Raw genomic sequence first — 26,873 nt, 5'->3', positions numbered from 1 at the left:
TTTGCTAAGATCAGGTACACGCAGCACGTCACCTTGCTGTTAGTGACAAATTTAATATATTCATTCGGGATGACTTGTTATGTGTCTGAATTGATATCATTCGGGTAGAGACAGAGGTTAATACGCCATTCCGCTCTCTCTCTTCCCCTCTCTTTCTCTCTTACTTTTGTCCTTTTGTTTCTGTCCTGCTCTTCTTATCTCCTATGTTGCCTTGTGTTGATAGATACCCACTTCCATTCACCAAAGTATTCAATATTCACCCTCCAGCAACACTTTCATGCATTGAAATTGACATCAGGTAATGTACCGAGTCCAACAGGTCACCAGTACAGCGAGTTATTTTTTTTAACAGATGCAATATTCTAGTCTTACTAGAGCAGAATACTGATTGTATGGTATATTTGCAAGTATTGCACGTACATCAACCAGGGAATATGATAGGAAACTGTGTGCCTTGATTGCTGCTGTATGGGCAACCTGGAGAAGACCCTAAGAGTCCAGCTGATTTAGACAACAATGAACAACACTTTTTTCATTTCAGTATGACTGCTCAGTATTTCTCAAAAACTTTCTTTTGAGTGATTCAAACAAGGATTCTTGCTCTGCACACTTAAGACAGCTTATGTCCAGGTGGCATCAGACTGATGTAACTCTTCAAGAAAATCGAGCTCCAGGTTATGCTGCATTGAATATTGATAAGGAGTAGGGGAGAGAAAAATGAGGGGAGGAATCCCCCCCCCCCCCACCCCACGCCCATTTCAAGACGCTGTCCCCCCTGAAACGCAGCCCCTCAATTCGGTGCTGTTTTGTGAAAATTGAATGATGGCTTAATGATGATCGATGGCAGCAAATATTGAGCAGGTGATGTGGTGCATTGGCATCATTCCCCCTAGTTGCTATGGTAACCAGAGTGAGATGCCAGGACTAAAAGTATCCCCCCACCCCCCTGTGCAGCTTGCTTTGATCCATAGTTTGGTTCTTTAGTCTCATTTGCCTGCCAGGACTTTAGGATCAATCACCAAAATGGGTTCTTAAAGTCTCCCAGCACCATTTGCAACTTGTTGCTGTGCTGTAGAAATTTTATTTAGAGATGTATGGTTGTGAGAGGTTTAAGAATATTTATTAATTTTCATGATTCACTGGTAGCAATCTTACTCCACAAAAACAGAGCATTATTGGATATATGATAATCCTTGTTGTCATACCATTTGCAGACATGTCTTGCACACTGTGCATACTAGGTGATTGGATTAGGTGTCATAATGTGTCATATTTCATACCCTATGTATATCATTCTTTCTCCTTTGCCCCATGCCTGTTAACTGTGCCCAGACACTACGATTGGAAAAACAGAAATAAAATTCCTTTAGTCACTTTATTGCCCAGTGGCAGTTATGCATTCACCTCATATGCAGGTGGTAAGAAGTATTGATGTCTATGTCAGGTATTCTGCTAATCATCTGCAAAAAGGAGAATGTTTTTAGTGAAGGTCAAGAGCCAGCATGAGTGAGGGCTTGTGCAGTGCTGCTGCATATCTAATACTTAGATTACACTATGAAATAATAGTTATTGGTATTAAAGGGGATGGCTAGTAACCGATCAGTGGGAATCAGTGGGAATGTTGAGGGATGATTGTTCCAATCCTTGTGAGATTCATTTAAGAGTACGTTATATATCTACTGTAGTGTAAAAATTATTTGCTTCAGAACGGTCTCATATTCATGTAATGTGCAGATTAATGCCCCCTCACTGACCAGGCACGCTAACCCGGAAACATTAAACTGCACATTACTTGAATATGAGACCATTCTGAAGCAAATAATTTTCACACAACAATAGATATATAATGTACTCTTTAATTAATCCCACAAGGAATGGAACAATCATCCTCCAGAATTCCCACTTATTCCCACTGATCAGTTACTAACCATCCCCTTTAAGGGCAGTGTATAATGTGTTACGTGGCAAGGAAACTATGTACCTATATCTTATATACAAATTGTGAACTCTATAAACATACATGTAGAAAGCGTTGTGTACTCACATTTGGTATAATTCATAGCAATCATTATGGTTTTCATTCATCTGATGCAGAATCATCGCACAGAGCCTCACCCCGACTGGTCCACAAGGCCACAACGGGCGTGTCGTCCAGCAATGGGAGGACCCGAAGCCCCGCCCGGAATCTACCTCATGTCCCCCGGCCGGACCCTACCTCTCTTCCAGAGACAACCATCCCTTCCCAGCCCAAGGTAAAGTTTTGGTCCCAAACCCATTTTACATTTTACCTATTCTTTCCTTCAGCACCTCTGGTGTAATGACAGTAACTGATGGGAGGGGGGGGGGGGCACTATGTAACTGGTTTCATGATACCACAACCTGTTTAGATGGCTACACAATACAGACAGAAAGAGACAAAAAATGTGTTGCAATACTTTAAGATTCCAAATTGTTTGTTATTGTAAAAAACATCAAAGGACATTTGTGTGATACAGATTCAGATGACAAAAAAAGAGGTTTTGTATACATATAACTAATTCTTCTTTTCATTTTTCAAAATCAAAATATATATTGGAAAGTCTGATGTCATGCTACTGTATTTGTGGTGCAATTTTTTTTTCTTTTTTATAAACCACATTGTGCCCTGCATAGCATATTACAATTTTTGCCCCTGCTCACAAGTCAGAATACATTGAATATTCATTTACATTTAGCATTCCAAACAAGTCTACGTCAGCTTCACTTAGAATGCCAGAATATTAGCAAATATTTCCGTGCAACTGCCAAGTGTGCGTTGACAAGACCCCTGCGACATCTCAAAAGAATTCCGACAGAATGAGGTTGCTGGGCAACTGGCCGTGTCCCAGGTAATGGATCCCTTACCATTTTGGCTGGATACGATACTTCTTCTTTCCTTTTTCTTTTCACTGCGAGTGGCCTCTCATCTCGGCAGCCTAATATAACCAGGGATGAAATGAGATGCCTCGGACAGGTATTCCATCACACATTGTGCCCAAGACCCGAGTAGCAACCTGCCACGCCTCTAGCAAAAGTATCATTCATACTTTTGCTGCTTTCACAGCGAGGGGAGGAGGGGGGGGGGGGGGGGGAGGTATGAAATCTATTGCACTCAGTTCTCATGTTTCTCCTCAGATCATCGTAGATTGATAAGCAAGAGAGTATGTGTGTGTGTGTGTGTGTATGTATTTCTGAGAGAGAAAAAAAAAGAAGAAAAAAATTGACCTGAGAGATATAGAGAGAAAGAAACGGCTGGATTTGTGTTTGAGAGCCTTTGCTTTCTCATCGCTAGTTATCCACCAAGAGTGATTCATACACTGAAATGTTTGGTTAGCTTTACCTAGATGCATCAAGACTTAAGTCCTCTGAAATGTGCTTGCAAAGTGTAACCATGCACTCTGTCATACCTCTCAGATTGAGCAGAATCAGAGGTCTCAACTCTAGGTAGGTAAAAGTACTACAGCATATCAGCAATGCCATTTCAGGTGGAAATATTTAAGTAGGAATGGGGATGCAGATGAAGGTGGTTGGATGAGGGAGTGGAGTGACGGATTTTTGACTAATGTCAGCTTTTTGTGTTTGTAATCCATTAGTTGCACACAGAAAATGTTCCCGAACTCCATTGGTTGATCACATGCTAAGACTGGTTTACTACAATATTATACATGCCTTTCTGACAATGGTTCGTACCCTTTTTTTTGTCCAACGTGAAAGTTTGCGTGAGGGTTGCCTGCCATAGCAACAACTTATTTATGCGAACTGGTTTCCAAGTATTGAAAAGTGTTTTTTGAGGTACAGGTTAATAGAATAGTTCATTCCTACATTGAGACAGGAGAAAACATTCATAAATTTGAATATATTAGAAAACTGGTCTATTTTGATAGTGCCATATTTTCTATTCTCATTGGAAATCTTCATACTTGCAGACACACATTCTAAGCATTGTCTGCCACTCTGTGTCTAATACTGGCCTTTGAGAGAAAAAAGAAAAAGCTATTAAATGTGGTGTGAGATCAGAAGTGATGAGTTAACTCATTTACTTAGAGGTCATTCGGCTGACTCATAAGGCTCTGAATTAGCATGTTGCATCATGAGCATTAAAACTGTAGTATAGGCCTCACTGTCCTTCAGGCAGCACAATATCACCTCTCGGGTATAGTGAGCCTCTCAGGCATATCATTAGCTGTGTAGCCTGCTAATTATGATCAATAGGTCCGCCAGTTATTTTGTTCAGGGCATACAAAACATCACCATGTTAGAATGTAGCACACTGTCTTTGGTACCTGATTTGACTGCACATAACGCTTCACTCGCACTATTCTGAAGTGTATATGGGATGTTTTTCTCTGTTACTCATCTGGACATAACTGTATCTCCTGCTAAAAGACAAACCCATGAAGCTCTGCATCCAATTTTGACACACCATTTTTTTTTTACACTATCCAACCACATCAATTATACTGCTCTATCACATATTATCCAAATTTGCACCATGGCTCTGTTTTGGCACTTGTTGAAGGGGGGAAATTGAATCATGAACAAGCTGACATTCCGTTACCGGACAATTTCCTCAAGTCCAAAAGTCCTCCTTCGTTTTCCCCTCTCTCCACTCGTTGGCACTTCATGTGCCGTTGCCAAGCGAGGGCTCCCTTAACACAGGTTCAAGGCTCCCAGCCCTGACCCGCGCAGACGGATTGACTTTATCGCTCAATCTCCCAAGATTTGGAAAGGATCAAGCACCAGGGATGAGTCAGTTAACGTAGATCAAGAGAAAGAAAGGAGTAGTGTATTTCTCTTTTTTTCTTTCAAGATCTCAGGCATAGATTCACTTTAGGCTGTCTGCAGTAGAATGCAGTTGCCTTATTCAATATGGTGTCACACGTACCATGAAGTAAGTCTACTTTCGCTAAGATATGTGTAGATAGATGTTCAAGATCTCTAGTTGCCAGTGCGAAGGCTTTTAGAAAAGAAACAAACTCTTGCAAAATATTGCAGTATTATCATAATGATATAAGAGTTATAAAATGTTTTCTTTGAGGTACAATACCTCTTCTCACTCCAAAGTCCTTATATTTAGTGCCCTAGTGTCCTTTGTATAGTGTGAAAGTGCTCAGGGTTTGTTTGTTTTGTTTTTCTTGTCTTTTCTTGTATTAACTTTGTAAATATATGGTGTAATCAATATGCTGCATTATATTGCATCATATAGTACCATGCAAAGCCAATGAAAACTGAATGTCTAGGAATAGACCAAAATAGAGTCTGAATCTGAATCTTCTAATGGAGAAGCGAGCATGAACCCAGAACTCTAAAATATTGTGATAGAAAACACTAACACTAGGAGGTTGCATAAAAAATAAATATAATATCAATGCAGTTATTGCCCTTTTTGAACTCAAGTGAATAATGTGGTAATATGAAATTATAAATGATAACAGGATAAGCAAAATTTTCATTTAGATTCAGTTTTACCCTCAAGATTTGATAGTGACAGATTATATTTTGCTTTGCACATACATTGCAAAATTATTTCATGTTCAGTGTCTGTACTTACATAGCTCAGCCTATGATCCTGATCAATGAATGGGATAGCAAGTGAATGTATCGGGGAATGATTTGAGTTTCTGCACTGTTAAAGGTATCCGCATGCCGTTTTATCAGTTACTAGTATCTTTCTCTGGAAAGATTGAAGTGATGTAGATATATATGTATAATCTTGTTGTGTTAGGCTCTCTGTAGTTATATAATCATTACCCGTATCAGACATCTGAGCTGTGGTTCTACAAAATTGTATTCCCCTCGTATTACGCGCGGGATAACGCACCAGCAGGGAGAAGAGGTGTGAATTTCTCATATTCCCCTCTTTGACAAACGCCTATGGGATTTGCATGTTAAAAACAAGGGGAATATAGCATCTGGGCACTTGAGCTCCCAGTGAGGAAAATTTGCTGTTGATGACAGTTTCTCGCGGAATTGTTTCGCGACAAAGGGCAAATTCCCATAGGTTAACACGTAAAACTAAAGGACAATCGCTGTTACTGTGTGAGCTGGCTTTTTCTACGCGCACCACATACCCAAGTTTCGTGACAGAGGGCAAATTCCCACAGATTAACACGTAAAATAGGGGACGATCCCTGCACATATATGAGTTGGCTGTTATACGCGTGCCGCGTACCTGAGCTGTGTTTAGGGATGTAGCGCACAATGCGGTGTAGAGCTCGAGCTGGCACCGAGTGGAATTTTGTTACCTTAAATTGGGAAGTTGTAAAAAATTTACATTGTAATGATTTATTTTACTGCTCAAGATGCCTGAAATGGGTAATAATGATGATATGGACTGTCTACTTTCGGGGGAGACGACATTAATTGCCCTCACTAGAATTTTATTGCCCTCATCTTCGACTCGGGCAACCAGTTCAGACAATAAACGTTGTATACCACTCAAGGCCAGTCCATATTATGTTAATATATTTTTATTTTTCTGTAGATGTAATATTCATTTACCTTCAAATCTGCATTAAAAAACCCCCCAAAACATGTATGTTCTCCCTTCTAATGGTCCAAGCTTCTGTGGCTGAGGACTGTCTCTTTTAGACCTCGAATGTTTTTTTTTTTTACTGTCCACTCACTGCCTCACAGGATGATTCATGTATCACCTGCAAACATTCCTCACCTTCCACGCATGACAAGTTCAATCTTTCACACCACATCAGGCCGAACCGAATGATTCTATTTTTCCAGTCCCAGAGACACATCAGTGGAAGTGTTCAAGGCTAATAGAAAAAAACAAAACAAAACAAAGCAAAAACAAAACAAAATGGGAGAGTGAAGCAGACGACCCGTAATGACTCCTCGTAAACACTGCGCTAATGTTGCACTTGCAGTGTGAGCACGCATTTGTAGCCCGAGCTGGAATAATGTTGGAGAGAAGATGTGTCAGGGTTGACATTGACACAGACAGACACACAGACAGACAAACAAACAAAAAACAGACACAGAGAGACAGAGATGGGGAAAAGGATGTAGAGATAGGGAGAGAGAATGAGTGAGAAAGAGAAAGGGAAGGAGAGTGATTGCACTCTTGGGTAATCATTCCATCAGTAATCATCAGTAGATACTACTCATCACAAACACAAAGTGACATCATGGCAGTTCATGCATCACCTCCGGCCGAAATCGTGTGTGTGTTATCGGCTGTGTGATGTGTGAGGTGACAAGACTAGAATGATGTGAATCTCCTTCAGAATTGAAGGAGTCTCTATGCTGATCGAAGCTTACAATAAGGAGAATGATACAATTGAATTAGAGTTAAAGCATTTTCTCTATCATCAATTTAATTTCTTCACCCTATATCTTCCTATACTTGTACAATTTGTCTTCCCCAGTCAAATTTTGTTGTGTTTGAGTGGTGATTTGTATCTGCATAATATGTCTGTGTGTCTGTCTGTTTGTGTTTGTCTGTATCATTGCTTATTTTATGTATTTCTGTGTGTATCTCATCCAAACATCTGTTACTGTTTATCCCTCTATTCTATTTGACCCCCCCCCCCCTCTACCTTTCTCTCACTTTGTGAAGTGTTTCTCACTTTTCTCTATGACTATGTTGCTTCGTCCAGACCCGTGGTCAGTCTTCCGGCAAGAAGGACCCCAAGTCTCCGACCAGCAGCCACCCTCCCCCTGCCAAGGATGTGAAGCAGGCTGTCTCACGCCTCAAGAATGTGGACTCCAAGCTGGCCAATCGCATTCTAGATGAGATCATGGACAGCGGCCCCAAAGTCAAGTTTACTGATGTTGGTAAGGAATACATCTTTTGATGATATTTCATCCCCTCCTCCTCCTCCTCCTCCTTCTCCTCCTCCTTCTCATCATCATCATCATCATCATCATCATCATCATTATCACCATCATTACCATCATTACCATCATCACCATCATCACCATCATCATACACCATCATCACCATCATCACCATCATCATCATCACCATCATCATCACCATCATCACCATCATCACCATCATCACCATCATCACCATCATCACCATCATCACCATCATCATCATCATCATCATCATCGTCATGATCATGATCATGATCATCATCCATTCATCCTTTTCCGCTTCTTGTTGTTCATGCTCTTATTGTGTTCTTGTAACATTTGGAGAGGTTCTTTGCAACTCCATTGTACTTGTTAGCAATATTCAATAAAACATGTTATAAAAACTGCTGTGAACTGTTTCCAGTAATTTTCGATGATAAATGACCCTCAATTTTGGGTTCATTGCCAAGCATTACAATGAGCCTGACCAACACAAACATTCATGATTTTATAATGTTAGTGATTTAGGGAGCAATGAATCAAATGTTAAATCACAGCACTGCAGGTTGCCAATGAGGAGATTAATCGTGACTGAAGTTTTTTCTTTTTCTTCTAATAAACTCTCCAGACATCATCAGAAGGCTTTTACGCCAATTTTTTTTTTCAAGGTGATAGTTGTTTATAAATTAGATCATATGTAACAAATTTACCCATTGGGCAGTCTATTTCATACTGTGATAGAGAAAATAGAGGTGCTTATGCCAAGATTGTTTCCCTTGTATTTTGCACATAAAGTTATTATTCAGCATATTAATGCAAACTAGCCAGCATGTCCAATCCTGTGTGGATTTATCCTTTGCAAAAATGTATCAAAATGTGTTCACTCAAAAACAATCGTGTATGTTATCTTTCTGCATGAAAATGAATAAATTTGATAATCACATCTATCTTGGAAATCCCATCTGAATACTCAAGTGTTGTTGGCATATGTTCACATATAGCAACATATAAAGAAAGATTGAGAAATCATTCTGCATTTGTATCTAACTCCCAGCTGGTCAGCAGGCAGCCAAACAGGCCCTGAATGAGATCGTCATCTTCCCCAGTCTCAGGCCAGACCTCTTCACTGGACTCCGCGAGCCGGCCAGGGGCCTGCTGCTTTTTGGGCCACCAGGCAATGGCAAAACCATGCTGGTAAGAACCCTACAGTAGTGATGGTGGTAGGTTTCTTGATAGCACCCCTCAGCCATGCAAACAACAGGGTTATATCCTCTAAACACTTTTTCCCAGAGCAACTAAAGAAAACTGTTGTTCCCATGGCTCTTGCAATTTCTTTCTTTTTTAAAGTGTCACAACACACAGCCATGTCTTCTTCATCATCACAACTTTTGGATGGAATTATTGAGCTGTGGAGTAAGTGATTGACCCTTTTATTGCCAACTATGAACCATGAGGAAATAAGCAATAATACCACTCTGTTGATTAGTGCTTGGATGAGACTAAACCAGGAATGTGCTTCTTTGCAGTAATGGAAGCCATTTTCATTAGCTGAATTATGCAAAGAGTGTCAGATTTGGTTAAGAGGGTTTAAAAGGGGAGAATTCCCACCTTATTGAAAAATATCTTTATGTTCTACACGATAGCATAAGTGTGAAAACTAAGGATGGTTTCGATACTTAATCTGGAGCTTTACTTCTTGAGTTTCGTGATATTGATTTCATATGGGCTGAACAATTGAATGAAAAGGGAAAATGTTAATGAATCAAACTTTTTAAAGTGGCAACATTGAGGTAAGTTAATTAGACCATATATATACAATGATCGTCTTTTTGAAGAGAAATTGGTCAAAAGGTAGAAACCAAAATTCTAGCATGACAGTATATTTCTTTTTAGGGCATTAGTCACACATATCTTATGAAATATCTTGTCCCAAACAACCACTGCTTTCAGATATATTCAATGGTTATTTCCCCAAACCATGATCAGGCTGTAAAAGAAGATCATATGAATTGTTTTATATCAAAACAACGTTGCACTGGGATTGTCTGCTGTGTTGTATAGGACTTACTGCACTAAGGTGTTTATGGCAAACATGAACTGAAGTGGTTAGTAATTTAAACCACCCTTTGCCGGAAACCTTGTGAGGGCAAGACAGACTCAGGTCTGGTACGCCTCGTTGGGGGTGTTGATTGTGTCAACGAATATTAGAAAAACAAGTTCTGGACAGATGCATGTCGTCCCTCTGCTTTCCATGCAAGAGGGATGGATTAGAGTGGGACACACACATAATGCTAGGGACCATTAGCTGGGCATAGACTCACCATCCGGCGATGTAGATTGAAAACATGAGGGGCGAGGTAATCCTATTATTTTTGGGGAGGTCCTCCTGTTTCCTCATAGACATTGCTTTGTGTCTGGTTTGTCTTGTTGTAGCATTCAAGTGAAAAACTTGGAGAGCATGAACTATGTTCACAGAGTTGTGATTAAAAAAGAAAAGAGGAGAACTGTCCAATGCTCTCATTTATTGCAAAGGAGATTAATGTTTAGATGCTCTCAATGTATTTGTGAAAAAAAACCCAACAACAATATTAAGATTTGAATGTTAAACCCAAAAAGAATGTAATGAGCATGCTCTGTGGAAATAGAAATGTGCAGGGGGCAAACCATACCCACATTTGAAGAAGAAAATATAGGTACAGTATGGAGAAACATGAGTAAACATAATGTTGGAGGAGTGAGAAATAAGACTAAAAGGATGACAGAATCGTCCATTACTTGGTAGGCTGCAGGGAAGGCATCTTGCTTCTGAAATGCAGATAAGCTGTGGCTTATAGGCAAGAAAGGTATCAGAAAGAAAGGTGTGGCAGCTGTATTGTGTTGAATGAGGAGAAGTTATAAAACACTAAAGATCAGAAATTAAGACAGTTGGGGCAAAATTACCCTTGGGAAAGTTAATACTTTTGTCATTTTGATTCTTCAAGAGCATCACTCTGTTGGAATTCAGTGACAGCCTTGGAGTGAAGACTGATTGTTGTCATGCCAGTGGTCACTGAAAATTGCCCTCTATACCTTTTGGCCTGTACCCCTGTCCAATACATGCAGGACTTGAAGAGGGTCCTTAGCTGGTCAGTTGATGATATGATAGCATCCCGACGGTCACTCTGCACCGGTCAGTTTCACACTTGTAACTGACCCCGGCGGTTTGAGAGCGTATAAGTGTGCATGGGGCGATGGGAGATGGGGTTTTCTGTCTAATGAAAAACGAGGAGGGTCTTCATGTTACATAGCCAGGAGGGTTTACCTGCACCCTCTTCAAGTGCAACAGGTGTCTTATGGCTGTAAGTGAATCCACTGACTGAGGAATAAGAGACGAGTGTATGTGCATGTGTGTTTGCGTTGATGTGTTAGGGCATATTGTGTGCGACTGTGTGCATACGGGAGGGAGGGACAAAAATTTATATGTCATTGTTTGATGCATTTCGATATACTCCAAAATCACTATTTCAGATTTTACTAGGACACCCTGATTTTTCACATTTCATCTTCTGAAAAAAAAATGTCTTATCCTGAAAGCCACAAAGAGATTTTCTTTTCTCTTACTAGTTTTTGGTAGACATGAATATGAACTTTGTGCTGTATGGGTGTTGTATTGTCCTGTTGTGATATCAGTGATGCCAAATCTAGTGTGCACAGTCGTGCTTGCTTGACAGGAGGGGAGTGCTTTCCATAGAAAATAATGGTTTGATTTAAAGGGACTGTACAATACTGGTTGAGGGGAGGATTCAGGTTTATAACATTCCTAAGTGAGATTATAAGAATCCTCTTATGAAATATGAAAGAGCATGTAATTTTAAGAAGGATTCAACGTTTATTTGATGAAATTGGTTTTCAAATTGCCGAGATATAAAAAAAGCGATAATGATAAGAGGCGACAGGCCACGACTTTTATTAGGATCTCTTTGTTTCACCTTGCTTTTGGGTATCTCAGTCATTTCAAAACCATTTTTCATCAAATAAACTTTTGATTCCCCTTAGAATTGTATGCTCTTGGACATCTCATAGAGTGGTTTCTTAATATCTCGCAAAACATTAAAAGCTAAATCTTCACCTCAACCAGAACTGTATACTCCCTTTAACAGAAAACATTGTCTTTGCCAATAATATTTTGCTAATAATGACAAGGGAAATCACATAAATGGGGCATTTTTTTATTTGTATCCATTAACTGGAGGCTGTATAAATTTCATGTTTTCCTTCTTGATATTTTTATTACCTGTCTTGGAGTTTGCAGCGTCACTCCACTGACGTGTTTGGTATTTTTTCCCCCTGCGAGGTTGTCTGGCCAGATAGCTATCTGGAGATCAGTCTGTTACAGATTTTTACAGAGCACTGCCATAATCGCGCTAATCCACATATTTCCTGCCAAATTACAGCGTGCGCTGTTTGCCACACACGGCCGCGAGTGTCAATAGTCTTATTCCAGACTCAGGAGCTGATGTTTTGATCCAGAAAGCTTGCTGCTGGCAAGCAGACATATTCACGTGGCTGCTTCAATCAGCTGTAGGGAAGTTGTGCTTATGATTATGCTCGTTGCAGATGTTGACATTGTTTTACGCATTTGTTTTCAAAATTAAGCATCTATGAGTGTGTTACTTCAGTGATGTTGGCACAATAATAGAAAGGGATAGGATTCAATGGTATTTAGCTCCTGTGCACAAATCAAAATAGTTATTTTATTTGATGATGTCAGAAGTGAAGTCTGCGTGGTTTGATAACACAGATGACAACAGCATCAAATCCTGAGTACGTTATGAAATGTTTCACCAGGGCATCATTTCATTTGGTAAAAGTTGTCAGCCCGGACAAGTTGTCAGTCTCTGACAATTACCATAGTAACAGTCAGTGACCAGAGCTTCTCAGTCAATCAAAACCAAGGATTTTGCTGAAATTGTCAGAGACCGACAACTTGTTGGGCCTAACAGCATGAAACAGTGCCCAGATAGTTCCTTTCTAATAGTGGGGACCTCCCTCATTGAAATTGTCTTGAGAAGTCATGAATAGACTCAAGCTCAGTGTACCATACAAATGACAATTGCATGGTAGAATACCTCAAGATGCACACTGTTGTAAGGACGTAGTATGAATGCCATTATTTGTCCGCTGGTGTATCCTGGTGGAAAATGCTTGATGATGTCAAGGCAAATGGGCAGAAATTTGAATGAAATCTCTTTTCTCTAGATAGTAGATGTATGAGTATTGTGTTGTAAATGTGCAAGTCCTATCGTAATGTCAGATTGAATCTTGCATTGAGGGACAACGATAAGGTTGCTTATTCAAGAGAGCTTCCGTCTTCAAGAAGTGGGGCCCCATCACATGAAGTCACGGCAGTTGATAGTGCACCGTACGATAATGGCATTTACCTGTCGCATTAGCAACTAAAATACTCAGTGGGTTGATTGGTTTGCTGCCTGGGTGCTGTCATGGAAACTGAAATTATTATGTGGTGCAAGTATTGGCGAACTGCTTTATGAAAGGCTACCCAGTGGAGTGCCATACTATTGCTTGTGTTTTGTGTGCAGATGTTGGGTTTGTATGGGGAGAGGGGTAAAAAGTCACAGTCAGCGATATGCATGGTGCAATTTCTTTTGCCCACAGCAATCGAAGAAAGGAACAAGGAAGGCAAACAAGACATGGTGGGAATAGAATATTCTCCTTCTCACAGACATTGGGAACTCCATGTTTGCTGGGTGACACTGTATCTTGACATTATTTCTTTTTCATGGGTGTCCTTTTGAGAAGGGAAATACATTAGGGCCAGCATGAGTAAGCAAGTAAATGGGAGGAGGAATGATAAAAATGCTGACAGTGTGTGGAATATTCCTGATGGTACTGAGCTTCTAGCGTGATTGACCTCAGCCCCCACCCAAAAAAAACAAAAAACAAAAAAAAACAAAACTTGTCTAAATCATTTAATCACACCAATGCTTTGACGCATATGTGTTGTTTTTTTTAAGCAATGAACAGAGGACAGTTATCCATGCACATTACATGCACTGATTTCAAAATGTGAGACATTAATAGAAAACAATATGGATATTGGCCTTTTTGGCCACATGCAAAAAAACAAACAAAAGAAACTTTTTTTTTTTAAACTTGCTTGAAACAAAATTGGGAATACATGTTAGCATGACAGTGACAGGAACAAGACTTTTCCATGGAGCAAAATCAGATGTCATTACATTGTAATTGTAATCATATGAGTAACAGGCACACAAAGACCTGACAAAGCACAGACCAAAACAGGAAACCTAGAAGAAATCGGGAAGATCTCGTGAGCAGCAACTAGTAACGGATGCACTCAGAATTGCAGACAGTGCAATAAGAATCGCGGACTGTCTGAAGATTGAGTGCAATTTCAATGTAATGGCCAAAATACATGGAGTAAGATTACAGTTGATCGCAGCTTTAAGTGATACAGGGCCCTAGCTAGCATGACAAATTTCTCTGAGATGATTTTGACTATAGAATCACAAGTTGTGACTGGAGTCTGGAGTGCCACTGTGATGTGCACTTTTGTGACCCATCAGCCATGAGAGGGGAATGAACGCAACCCTTGATCCACCCTCACCCTCGCAGCCCTTTTGCCCAAGGGCTTGGTTTCAATTAAAATGGAAGGGGAAGGAAGGTATACCATTTTGCTTTTTGTTACAAGCACCTCCTTCTCCCCCTCCCCGCTCCCTTTCCCCGATGCACCAAGACCTAATTATCTCCTGGTTCTTGTGATGAAGCTGAGGAATCAGGGGTTTGGGAGGACGGACAAATCTGAATGTAAAGACTTCGGCTTGCTATCAGCTTGGAAGGCAAGGGAGAGAAGGAAGGAAGGGGGAGGGGGCGAGAGAGTGGTGGTATGAAAATTGAAAATTCAATTTGTCTCATTTTGCTGCGATATTTATCAAATAAATCCTCCTCGTGAATGACTAACCCTCCCCCCGTTGCCGCGGGGACATCTCATTGGCACGCTCCTCCACTGCATCTTCTCCAGCTTCCGAGCAGACGGAATTTGCATCCAGCCTCTAGACCTTTACATCAAAGTGAATATATTCAGCCCTCTAGGCTATGTTTGAATGTTCAATGTCAATCATTGGGTTTCCTTATTCTCATTCAACTTTCTGCATTTTCATTGACAGTTTGCACCCCTCTCTTTCTCTCTCTCTCTTTCTCCATCTATCTACATACATATCTGCCGATATATCTTTATGTATATCTCCCTCTCTATCTCTGTCTCTTTATTTTTCTCTCTCACATTGTCTTTCTATCTCTCTCTCTCCCCCCATATCTCTCTCTCATTCTCTGTTAGGTAGGTTAAATGGAGGAGTGGGAAAAGATGGAATGATGTATTTTCACATCTCTTGTTTGCATAACAATGCCATTTCTAACCTTATTCAAACCAGCAGATCTTTTCTGCTCCAAGGTACCAAGCAATGACTCACGAGCCCCCTGCAGGAATGAGTTGATGTTTTTTTTTAACCATCTGACAGCCGATGGAGATGGCTACATCTATGGACCTCTCTCGTCGATTAGACTTGGTGCTTATTCCTTTGTAGTGATCATTAATTTGTTCGAGCGGTAGCTCTTTGCATCAAGCAGAATTCTGGGCGGACTGGAAGAGCTCCAAACAGGGATGAGGCGGGCTTTCGGCAGTCGGCATTTCTGAAGCGGAATGAGTCACTTGACAAAGTGACGAGTAAATGTTGATGTTGAACTTTGAAATATGAAGGAGAACTCAGAAAGTAATTTCTTCAAATGTGCGCCATCACTAACGATATGAAATGATGAAAATCTATTTTATTTCATATCTTGCCAGGTACACAATTATAGAAATCTTTGCTTCGGTTTTCTCGTCTGCACGTTACTTTTTGTTCCTCTGAGTTGTTGATGTAATTTTTGAAAGATCAATGTTAACGAACACATCATTCCAACATTTAATTCAAAAGTCATAGGAAATATTTCTTCGATTTGGACTTTGTTGTGTGAGATAATCAATTGATACATTGTATCAGTGATGACTAGTTACAACTCCCTTCCATGTCCATGATGGTACACATCGTTCCATCATGTAATTTAGAAGTCATAAATATTTCTTTCATTTAGTCTCTGTTGTGTGAGATACTCAATTGATATCAATCCAGTGATCACTGGATACAGCTCCCAACCACTGCCATGGTGGTTGCTGGTATTAGAAGTGGTTCTTAAGAACACATCCTAACACCTCATCCCAATCTTTGGTCAACATGCTTCATAGCATACTTTGGTTTCAACAGAGTGTTGTATCCCAGGCATATTATTGTACATCATAATTTGAGCATTGATGCAGATAAATAAGATTCAACTGAAAGACTTAAAGGTGTTGAAAATGTATGGTATATCAAGGCCCAGATAACTCACGCTGATTTCTGCAAATTAAAAATATACCTTTTTCCCTTTTCAGATTGGTGAACAAATCTTGTGAGATAGATAAGATGACATGTTAGCCTGCATCAAAGTAGCATTTGGAGTAACTACTTTCCTAGAATTTTATCTATGCACTTTGTTTGCTATGTAGAAATGGTTCTCAAATGCATCATCAACATTATCTTTCATGCATGTAGTTTGACAAAATTATGGTAAAATTCAAAAGGTTTCTGCTCTGAGTTATTATCATAATCTAGTGTGGCTGTATAATTAGTATTATCGACAAATACTTCCAGTTTAGATATTTCACACTACCACACCAGAAGCCGCTTGACAATCACTGAATGCTTAACATTTTAATTCTTTCTATAAAAGTTTTAGTTTGCAGGTTGGTATATTTAGATTTTTGCAGCAGAAATTGATTTTAATGCATACAAGACTGCACAAGTGCTAATGATGAAAGGAAGAAAGTACTGAGGCACACTTTGTTACATCAGAGTGTTTGTGGTGAAGTGTGTGGAAAAAGTGTTTAAAAAATGTGTGAGGACAAAGTGTCTCTCTATTTGGCAGGGGAAACAAGGAAGAGGGGCAACTGTTATCCTCCCATTGGAATGGTTCAGTGTGCAGTAATCGTAACCCTGTACCTCTATATTGTAATTCATTGTATGGTTAATATAATGAAGTACCAAATTCCAAGAAGCAAGATGTTAATCCTTGGTATTAGATATGAGGTTTCTTTTTTTTTATCTCTCTTTTTTTTTTTTGCTTCCAGGCAAAGGCTGTTGCCAATGAATCAAATGCCACTTTCTTCAACATCAGTGCTGCCACACTGACATCCAAGTACGTAGGAGAGGGAGAAAAGCTAGTGAGGGCGCTTTTTGCAATCGCCAGGGAGTTGCAACCATCGGTCATCTTCATGGGTAAGTCCAGCAGCAGAGTTTTATCTTTGTAGATATGGTTCTTTGCATCTCAGAAATGTGTATGAACTCAGATTGGTAGAATACTGATATTATCAATCTGAACTTGACTTCAGTGTAGTCATAATATCGCACTGATTTTAATTATGAAAAGAACAAAAGATATAACAACCATTTTACTTGGGCACTTCTGTTTCAAATTGATGTCATCATAAAATCTCCTATACATCTCATCATAAAATCTCCTATACAATGTTAAACTTGATACCACAGTTTGTCTAAAAAAGATTAACATTTATTAAATTCATGACCATACAGTATCAGATACTATTTACTCTTTATCAATTTGCTAAGTCCACAAGTTTTATTCACCATTGCAGTTTTGAACACAATATCAAAATATGAAAATCTACAATTGCAGACATAGTTCGGGATATTTATTGATTTGCAGAGTCTTAGACTTCAAGGCAACAGGTTTTGAAGATTGGTTTACATGTTCAAAACTTTGCAAAAGTATCACATGCTGTTCATCATTCGTATCACATATTGTTCATTATTCATGCACCATGATTGATTACGAGTATTTGTGCTATGTACCATTATGTTGAAATGCAGAAATCAATCAATTTCATTGTCATTCTTAAGCTGTTTTTTATTTGTTTAAGCCGTTTTTTATTTGTTTAAGTCGTTTTTATTTGTTTTCCATTTGATTTGCCTCGTCCAGATGAAATTGATTCCCTGCTGACTGAGAGGAGAGAAGGAGAGCATGACGCCAGCAGGAGATTGAAAACAGAATTCCTCCTGGAATTTGATGGTGTACGTTTATGTTTAATATCTATATGATAGGATGTATAAATGTTTATTTGAAGATATCTCAATTAACTCATTCCATTGACACACCTGGGCCCTGTTTCATAAAGCTGTTCGTAAAGTTATGCATGACTTAAGAACAACTGGTGATCAGTTCTGATGTCTTATACCCCCCCCCCCCCCCCCACCCCCCGGGTAAGTTAGGGTTAAAGGGATGGTACAGTATTGGTGGAGATGAGAATTGGGCTTTTAAGTTTTTGCAAGATGCCAAGAAAACACTTATGAAATAGTACAGAACATACCATTTTAAGAGGAATTCAAAGTTTATTTGATCAAAATTAGGTTTGGAATGACTGAAACATCCAAAATCAAAGTAAAAGAAAGCGATTGTAATAAAAGGTGGGTCTCGTACTTTATTAGAATCGCTTTGTTTTGGATATCTTAGCCATTTCAAAACCAATTTTCATCAAATAAATGTTGAATTCCTCATGAAATTACATGCTTTATGATATTTCAGAAGAGGTTTCTCATTATCTCACCAAAGAATGTTAGAAACCTGAAATTGGGTCTCAACCAAAACTATACGATACCTTTAAATGTAGTAAGTTGCTAATGAATTAGACACACCTTGCATCTTGAAAGAAGTGTTCATGCATAGACTGAAGAGTGTCTGAATATATCCCACTCCTCAATGCTGCAGGTGAAGGCTAGTGGGAGTGAGCGGATCCTGGTGATGGGGGCTACAAACCGGCCTCAGGAGCTGGACGATGCTGTCCTTCGCAGACTGGTCAAGAGGGTCTACATCCAGATGCCAGACCAAGATGTGAGCAAGGCTTTGATGTTTCATTCCATTCATATGAGTAAAGAATGATAATCTTACGTAACACAGACGAAAGAAGTATACTTACAGTTGAATTCCGAACCAACTTGAACTGCTATGTGTACTTATTCAAAGGTAGTAAGGAGAAAATTCTTCCTTTCTTTAATTTCCACTTGTCCAAAATGTTACAATTTTACCAGTGAGAGAGATAGGATGAATGGGGAAAGTGACAATAGAAAGGAGGATAAGGAAGAAGAGGATGGGAAAAAAAGGGAAGAAAAGAAGCAATGACAGCTAAAGAAAGTGGTATAAATGGGTGGTTGTAGTTACAGAAAGGAGATTATTCATAAGCAAAAATATAAATGTAAAAAGAGGCCAAGATAAGGAATATGCCTCCTCTCTGTAATACAAAACAGATGCACATTCCACATATTAAACTTTGTACGCTTCTTCCTCAGACGCGAAAAGAACTCCTTAGGCAGCTGCTGGCCAAGAACAAGAACCCCCTGAATGAGGCTGACCTGACCCGGCTGTCAGAGTTCACCCGGGGCTACTCAGGGAGTGACCTGACTGCCTTAGCCAAAGACGCTGCCTTGGGACCCATCAGAGGTATGTTACATGGGGGTGTGGTTTAGCACCTGTAGACAACAGTGGTTATAGCAGAATGAGCTGGGAGGTCACAATCTCATTTCAGGGGTGACAAAGGGGAGATAAGCCTCATGGTGAGGATGAATAGGATGATGATGAGGATGATGGTGATGATGGTGATGATGATGATGATGACGATGGTAATGATGATGGTGATGATGATGGTGATGGTGAAGATGATGATGGTGATGGCGATATTGATTATGATGATGGTGATGAAGGTGATGATGGTGATGATGATGAGGATGATGATAGTGGTGCTGATTATGATGTTGGTGATGGTGATGATATTGATTATGATGACGGTATTGATTATGATGACGGTGATGATGAGGATGATGGTGGTGATGGTGATTGTGATGATGGTGGTGATGGTGATTGTGATGATGATGGTGATGTGGATGATATTGATGATGGTGATGGTGATGATGATGATGATGATGGTGATGATGATGATGATGATGGTGATGGGGATGATATTGATGGTGATGATGATGGTGATGGCAATGATATTGATTATGATAATGGTGATGATGATATTGATGATGGTGATGATGGTGATGATGATGATGATGGGGATGATGATGATGAAGATGATGATGGTGATGATGGTGATGTTGGTGATGGTGATGGTGGTGATGATGATGATGATGATGATAGGAGGAGGAGGAGGAGGAGGAGGAGGACAGGCAAGAGAAAAAGGAGGAAGAAAGATGATAATGGTGACAACAAAATTCAGGTAATTGATGTGGAAACAGTAAGAGCAGTATCTCTCTCACACTTTCCGTCTAGTAAATCCTCATTTTGTTATTCAAAAGAAAATGCGTGAATAAAAGCTACAATGTAACCTGGGATGAATCTTTGCATGAAGCTGAAGTCTGGTAACATTTCAAATCACAACACTTGGCGAGTCGTATATGCATTTCTCTTTGACGTCAACATCCATAATGTTGCAATGTGAAACATCCATGCTTTTATTTTCCTTCTGATCATTGCAGAACTTGGACCAAATGCTGTCAAATCAACTTCTGCTGAGGAGGTAAGATTCAGTGTCATGTTGGACATTCAGATCTTTTATAGGCTTTTTGTTTGTGTGTGTTTGCTAAAAATGGGGTGAAAGGTGTTGAATTTCTGATCTACCATGACAGAAACTCTCCTTGAATAACACTCTTAGGATTAGTCACAATTGAGGTGAAAAGATTTACTTCTTTTTTCTTAATATGTGTCATAAAATGGGCTTTAGAGTCTCTGCAATGTGATTGGTCAATTGTCATGCATTGATTTTTACTGATCCACACTGAGCCATGCATCCGGTAAAATCGAATGCATGGCTCAAGTCTTGTATAGTGTTGTAGGTGTACCGGATGCATGATGGGGAAAATGGTTGTATTTCATGAATTTACGGGCCCATTTTATAACGCAAATGATGCACAGGCCTATTTCGTGGATCAGTGAGAATTGGATGCTCTCGTTTAACTTTGGAACAGTCTAAAACCCACTCACTGCGTTCTTGGGTTTAAACAGTTCCAAAGTTAAACTCGCGCATCCAGTTCTCACCGATCCACTCTGTTCTGGGCATCATTTGTATACTGTTAGATTTAAAAAAGAAAGAAGAATTATTACAAGTTTAGAAGTGAAAAAAATTTTTAAAAAATATATTGCATTCCAACCTGTTTTAAGCTTCACTTGCCTTGGTCTTATTCTTTCCTAATTTATTAACTAGGTGAGGAATATCACGCTCAGCGACTTTTACGAATCCTTGAAAAGAATACGGCGCAGTGTGCCGCAAGACTCCATCAACGCGTACGAGGAGTGGAACAAGAATTACGGTGACATTTCCACGTTTTAGAAGGAGCCGACAGCACCGGAGGGGATATGGCATTTTCTGTTTGCGGGTTTATTTTTGAGACCTGTGTGATGACATCAGATCACTTTTACATTTGATCGCACCACAGGGGAGCATTCACAGATGTACACACACACACACACACACACACAAACACACACACACACTCATTAATCTAACAGGATGGATATATTGCCAGTAGCAGTGTAATGTTGGGAATATTTGAGGTGAAGTGTTTCACAGAATTATGCATGGTCAGTTGGGGGTAGGGGTTTGAATTGCTTGTCTGACTAAAATGACATGGTATTAATCTTGCTACTCAGTGATGAAATCAGGCCAGTAGGATAGCACTTGATATTACACAGGGTACCGAAGAAGAGACATACAGTAGTATTGTGTCCTATGTGATGCTGGTGATTGAATAGACCTGTTGTCATGCTGTATGCCTCAAATTGACAATACAACTGTAGGTTAGTGTGATCATTCCATTTCTAGTGAAGTGTTAAAGTTTGTCTGTATGTCTCATATGTCCATTGTCAAAGGGGGCAATCTATTGCCAGAGTCACACATGGCCGGATTTCGTACCGGGTCCATAAGGAATTAAAACTGTATCGACCCAGTTCGAGCTGTAGAGACCCGTATTGACCCGCATCGTAACCCGTGTCAAAGCCTGATGGATTCTGGGGGCTACGATACGGTGGTAAAAATTTTTGGTCATGTTCAAAATTTTCTCACAGATTTCAGTTCCGTATTGATATCCGAATTGATCCTGTTCCCGAACCGCGTTGACTTGCATTGACCTGCTGCAACCCGCAGCGTAAAACCGTATGGACCCTTGCTGTATACCGCATTGCCTTCATGCAACGGATGATGACAAGGTTTACATCCGGGTCGGTATGGGTCGAAGCGGATTGACACAGGTCGATAGAAGTCGAAAAGGATTCAGTTAAGGATTTTAAAGTGGATTTTTAGACGGGTCAATACGGGTCTCTACGCCTCGAACCGGGACGATACGATTTTAATTTCCTATGGACCTGGTTCGAAATCCGGCCATGTGTGACTGTAGCATAAATTGCCCTCCATTCTGGGACTAATCCGGCTCATTTTCACCTGGATCAAATCCGTTTTGTGACCCGGCCGTGTGTGACTCTAGCATAATGGATGGTCACATGTGAAATCTTTGTTTTCTTCTCTGAAATCTAATGTTGTGTTGGTACAAGTGCAGAATATCTGCAGATTATTGTAGTTTACATCATTATTTATTTATCCACTAATTCCATAATAATCTGCCTACTGTAGCTTTCGTTGCAAAATTTTGGCAAAACTGGTCATGTGGAACATAGACATCATATTCCATGGAAGGAATGGAATCATGATTAATAATCACATCGATCAGTCAATCTGACAGTCATGTAATGATTTTTGATAGGTGCAATTGTAACCACTTTTGTTTTTGTGCACACAATTGATTATATCATTTTGTTATATCAGAACAGGAAACCTTTGATAATAAGAATTTCTCCCAAAAAAGGAAACAGCCCAGAATTGATATGCAGCATGAAGCAACTGTTTTATTTGTAATCAAATCAAGCCATGGCCAACGTCTTTCCCATGACAAATACATCATTGTGATTATGACTGAAGCTCTTTAGATGTATGCATTGCCCACTATCAAATCTAATTCAGGCCTCAGAACAAAGAACAAGGAATCAACCAATTATTTTTAGATTATTACAAATCCTTTAATGTATTGCATAGGTTTCATATTTGCCCCCCCCCCCCCATACACTGTATATGAAAAAACCTATTTGTATACATGTTTCAAAATGCATTCCATGCTAATTGAATGACTTCCCTCTCAAACATGTATCTCAGTTCTTGTTTTGTCATTGGTGTACTGGAGGTGAGTGCATGTATGTTGAGTTCTCTTGCAAGAAAATGTTCCATGACTTGCTTGTTTGACAGGCCTGGGACTGCTTTCTTGTCTAAACACTGCAACTCTAAACACATTTCTGAAATGTGATTGCAAACAAGTTCTGTTGCAAGTCTGAAACTTCCTCACAGGTTTTGCACATTTTTACGCATCATGTAATCATCTTTTTTTCACGTAGCAAAATTGTGCCTGGTCAACACCCACTTTACCAACTGTTGCTAATGGCCCTGTAGATACCAAACAATCTGAAGAGTTAGCAGGGCAAGTTTTCGATGCGGAAGTGGAAAAGTGGATGTGGCCTTTTTGAGTATGAAGGGAATGATGAGCACCAAATACACTGTGTCAGTCATCACACAATGTGAACTCTACCCTCAGGATACCATGGATGATGGGTGTATTCTTTTAATCATCAGATTCCTTTCATTTGCCTCATTCCATGACAAATGTTGAATTCAATGCTTTCTCCATTGAAAAGGCCCACGCCTTAACATTATGTTGCTTTCTATCGAGACAAGTCGTAAATACTTATTGCAAATGCATCTTTTCTGGGTTTTTTGTGTTTACTTTCTTACAGCTACCAGATTTTAGGTTTGTTTGTGTTTTCTTACTTCATGAACAGCGTTCTATCCTCAAAACATACTGTGCCTTGTTTTGCTAATGAATATTTGTACATATATGATGCAATCGAGTAAAGAAATGTTAAGGTGACGAAAAAAAAAAAAATGAAGATGTGCTCAGTTCTATTTCACTTGTGATGTAAGGTATATTATGTTTGGGAATTATTCTCAAAAATTGAACTGTTTGATACGTCAATATGTGTATTTGTGATGCACTTGTCACAGGTGATTTAAGTGTGTGTCCAAGGTTTTGTTTCACAGCTGTGGCAGTGTGCTCATAGAACATTTTTTATGAATAGATTTAGGCTTGCAAAGTTCTCAGCATTCTAGATTTCTACATCTGGTTAGCCTTTGATTTTCTGCACAGTAGAATTTTTTCCCTTTCTCTCTCTGTAAAGGATTTTAGATTAAAGGGAATGTATAGTTTTGGTTGAGACCTAATTTCAGGTTTCTAACATTTTATGGTGAGATAATGAGAAAACACTTATGAAATATGAAAGAGCATGTAATTCCATGAGGAATTCAATGTTTATTTGATGAAAATTGCTAGACATGATAGATGCATTACAAAGCCCTATTGCTCACTGAACCTTTGAAAGCAAAAAGACATGCTCAGTGTGAGAGTGTGTCTTAACTTTATGCCCACTTCCAAGGTATGTTATCCAAGGTATGTTATATGTATTCCAGAACAATATACTGCATATTTCAAAAAGCCAAAGAAGTTACATTGCACTGTTTTTGTCCCAGTGAGCTTAGAGCTGCATCGTTTCCAAACTACACTTTTTGTTGCTGAGAAAATAAAGTTATACTACCTGTGGAAAAATGCAACAAAATACAAAGTAGTTTGAAAACGAATGACCTCAATATTTGGAACATCAACCATAAAGGATGTATAACTTGAAATTTGTCATAATTTTTATGTGCTATATATGAATAAAGATGTACAATTGTTACTTTTAGGTAAGATTATTTGAACTGAGTAATGGTAAAGCAATGGTAAAGTAATTATTTGAAGATGAATACAGTGTATTCTCTTGCTTTAAAACATAAACCTTAAGAAAGCAAGTTCATTATAACTTTACTGCGCAAAATGTGAGCCAAGACTTGGAATTGATACAGACATTAAGATTAATTGATTTCGAATATTATCAGTCATGAATGCGCCTAATTGTGCTACTTATGTGCAAAGTCTTGAAATTGAGGTGCTAGATAAGATTATTTGCAATGAGTGATGGTACATTTCCTTTCCATTTTTCATTCCCTTGAACCCATCAGTCCACCAGTATGTCCAGTGAGACCACCATACCGGAAGACTCAAGGTTTTCAGTACTCTCAGCACTCTCATAGGGGAGTTTGTGCTACAAAGGTCTAAAAACTTTCTCACTTCATTCTCATACCAACATTTGGGTTAGTACAATGATCTCTGTGGAGAGATCAAGGGCTTGTAAGCTATTTACAGAATGATTGTATACTTGTTCTGATGCAGGCTTGACTTTTTGTGTATCTTTCTGTATGATTTGATGTCAGTGTATCAGTCAGTACATACTGTGATTGTGAATGATTACTGTAAAAGTGGATATTTTCGCGTGACTAATTTTTCGCATTCAGCGAGCTGAGAAGAGTTTCACATGTTTTTGATTTCGCGGAATCAAAACATCGACTACTGGAACATATGGCAAACAAAAATATTCGCGTGCTTTTATTTTCGCGCTAGTTTCGGATTACGCGAAATGCGCGAAAATTTCAACACCGCGAAAATTTCCACTTTTACAGTATGGTATAGTGACATTTTCATGATAAAGAAGCAAAAAATAACTATTTCAAAATAAAAACTGATGACTTTTATGCAAATTTGTGTCCATGTCCATTACATAAGTGAATATAAGTGAATGTAATTTATGACAGATGTTTATGTGTCTGCATGTCAATATGCATGTGTATGTTTGTGTGTGTGTGGTGGACTGTCTTGCATGACAAATGGCAATTATAGCAATGAACACTAATTTTTTGACACTGCTGTGCAAATCATACATGACTAGCCTAGAGAGTATGAGTCACACAGTCCGAGGCAGTACAATAATGTTTCATTTTGCAAATATTGAAATATCTATTTACATGGCATATTACAAGAATGGAAAATATTACAACAAAAAAGAATATAATTTGCATTTTTTCCTTTGCCTGTTAACAGAAGGCCAAAAGTCCAGTAAGGATATGAATTAAGGTGTACAATAATAACATACTGAGGAAAAGAATACCTCTGGCTGGTAGGAGCAGTATCAGCAATATACACACTGTCTACAGACTTCAAAGTGGGCTAATATTGTGCTTCATTTGTTTTTCCCTCCTTTCAGCTCAAGAGTATTTGTCTCTGAGTCCAGTTCTGTGAAGAATGCATGATAGAGTGCCCACTGAAGGATGCAACAAGTGCATTATTTCTGCTTTGCTTTGCAATGTCCTCAAAAACACCACCACCATCCTCAACACAGATGCACCAGGGAAAGAGACCAATACACAAGTCAGGCTGTGTGGAGAAAATTTTCCTCTCTATGAAATGGCAACTAGCTGGCTAAAATTATTATTTCAGGGTAACTATTATTTCTTTGAAGCAGGTCTTGGAAAAGAGCAAGACAATGACAGTTGTATCTTTTGCAATTCCATTGAACATCAAGTCCTTTAAACCCATAGAGAACATTGTGGCATTACCATAACAAAGACAAGGCGGTTAGGGCATTTTAATTGTGCTCCCCCCTCCACCATTTTCATCCAGCTACCTTATGTCATAGATGGTCACATACCTATCACTACCGCCCTTCTGGTTAAAATCTAGCGATCTGACAGCTATGTCACTGCTGCTTATAGTTAGTTGAAATTACCTCATATGAGCGAGCCTTGTATGTAATTCTGTTGAAATCATCTACATGGAAGCAAAGGTTACCAATCAATTCGGACCTGAACACATCCTACAAGCACTGAAACGTCCCGGCTATGTCAGGCA

General features: G+C 39.2%; 1 protein-coding gene across 1 annotated transcript in view; it reads left to right on the top strand.

The window, feature by feature from the left end:
* Positions 1 to 21,340, top strand: part of LOC139738224 (spastin-like) — an 80,931-nt gene extending 59,591 nt beyond the window's left edge. The window contains exons 4-12 of the mRNA XM_071648880.1: positions 2,095 to 2,252; positions 7,632 to 7,809; positions 8,888 to 9,027; positions 17,057 to 17,204; positions 17,926 to 18,017; positions 18,712 to 18,834; positions 19,290 to 19,440; positions 20,478 to 20,518; positions 21,203 to 21,340. Of these exons, the coding sequence (XP_071504981.1) occupies positions 2,095 to 2,252; positions 7,632 to 7,809; positions 8,888 to 9,027; positions 17,057 to 17,204; positions 17,926 to 18,017; positions 18,712 to 18,834; positions 19,290 to 19,440; positions 20,478 to 20,518; positions 21,203 to 21,328 (1,157 nt within the window). The 3' untranslated portion in view covers positions 21,329 to 21,340. The remainder of the gene's footprint in view (positions 1 to 2,094; positions 2,253 to 7,631; positions 7,810 to 8,887; positions 9,028 to 17,056; positions 17,205 to 17,925; positions 18,018 to 18,711; positions 18,835 to 19,289; positions 19,441 to 20,477; positions 20,519 to 21,202) is intronic.
* The last annotated feature ends 5,533 nt before the right edge of the window (positions 21,341 to 26,873 follow it).

This window comes from Diadema antillarum, unplaced genomic scaffold (genome assembly GCF_040938485.1).
Source record: "Diadema antillarum isolate AM-2024a unplaced genomic scaffold, OU_Dant_1.0 seq00000731_RagTag, whole genome shotgun sequence".
Taxonomy (NCBI): domain Eukaryota; kingdom Metazoa; phylum Echinodermata; class Echinoidea; order Diadematoida; family Diadematidae; genus Diadema; species Diadema antillarum.
Note: the sequence above shows the minus strand (reverse complement) of the source record. Positions and strands in the feature narration are given on the sequence as shown.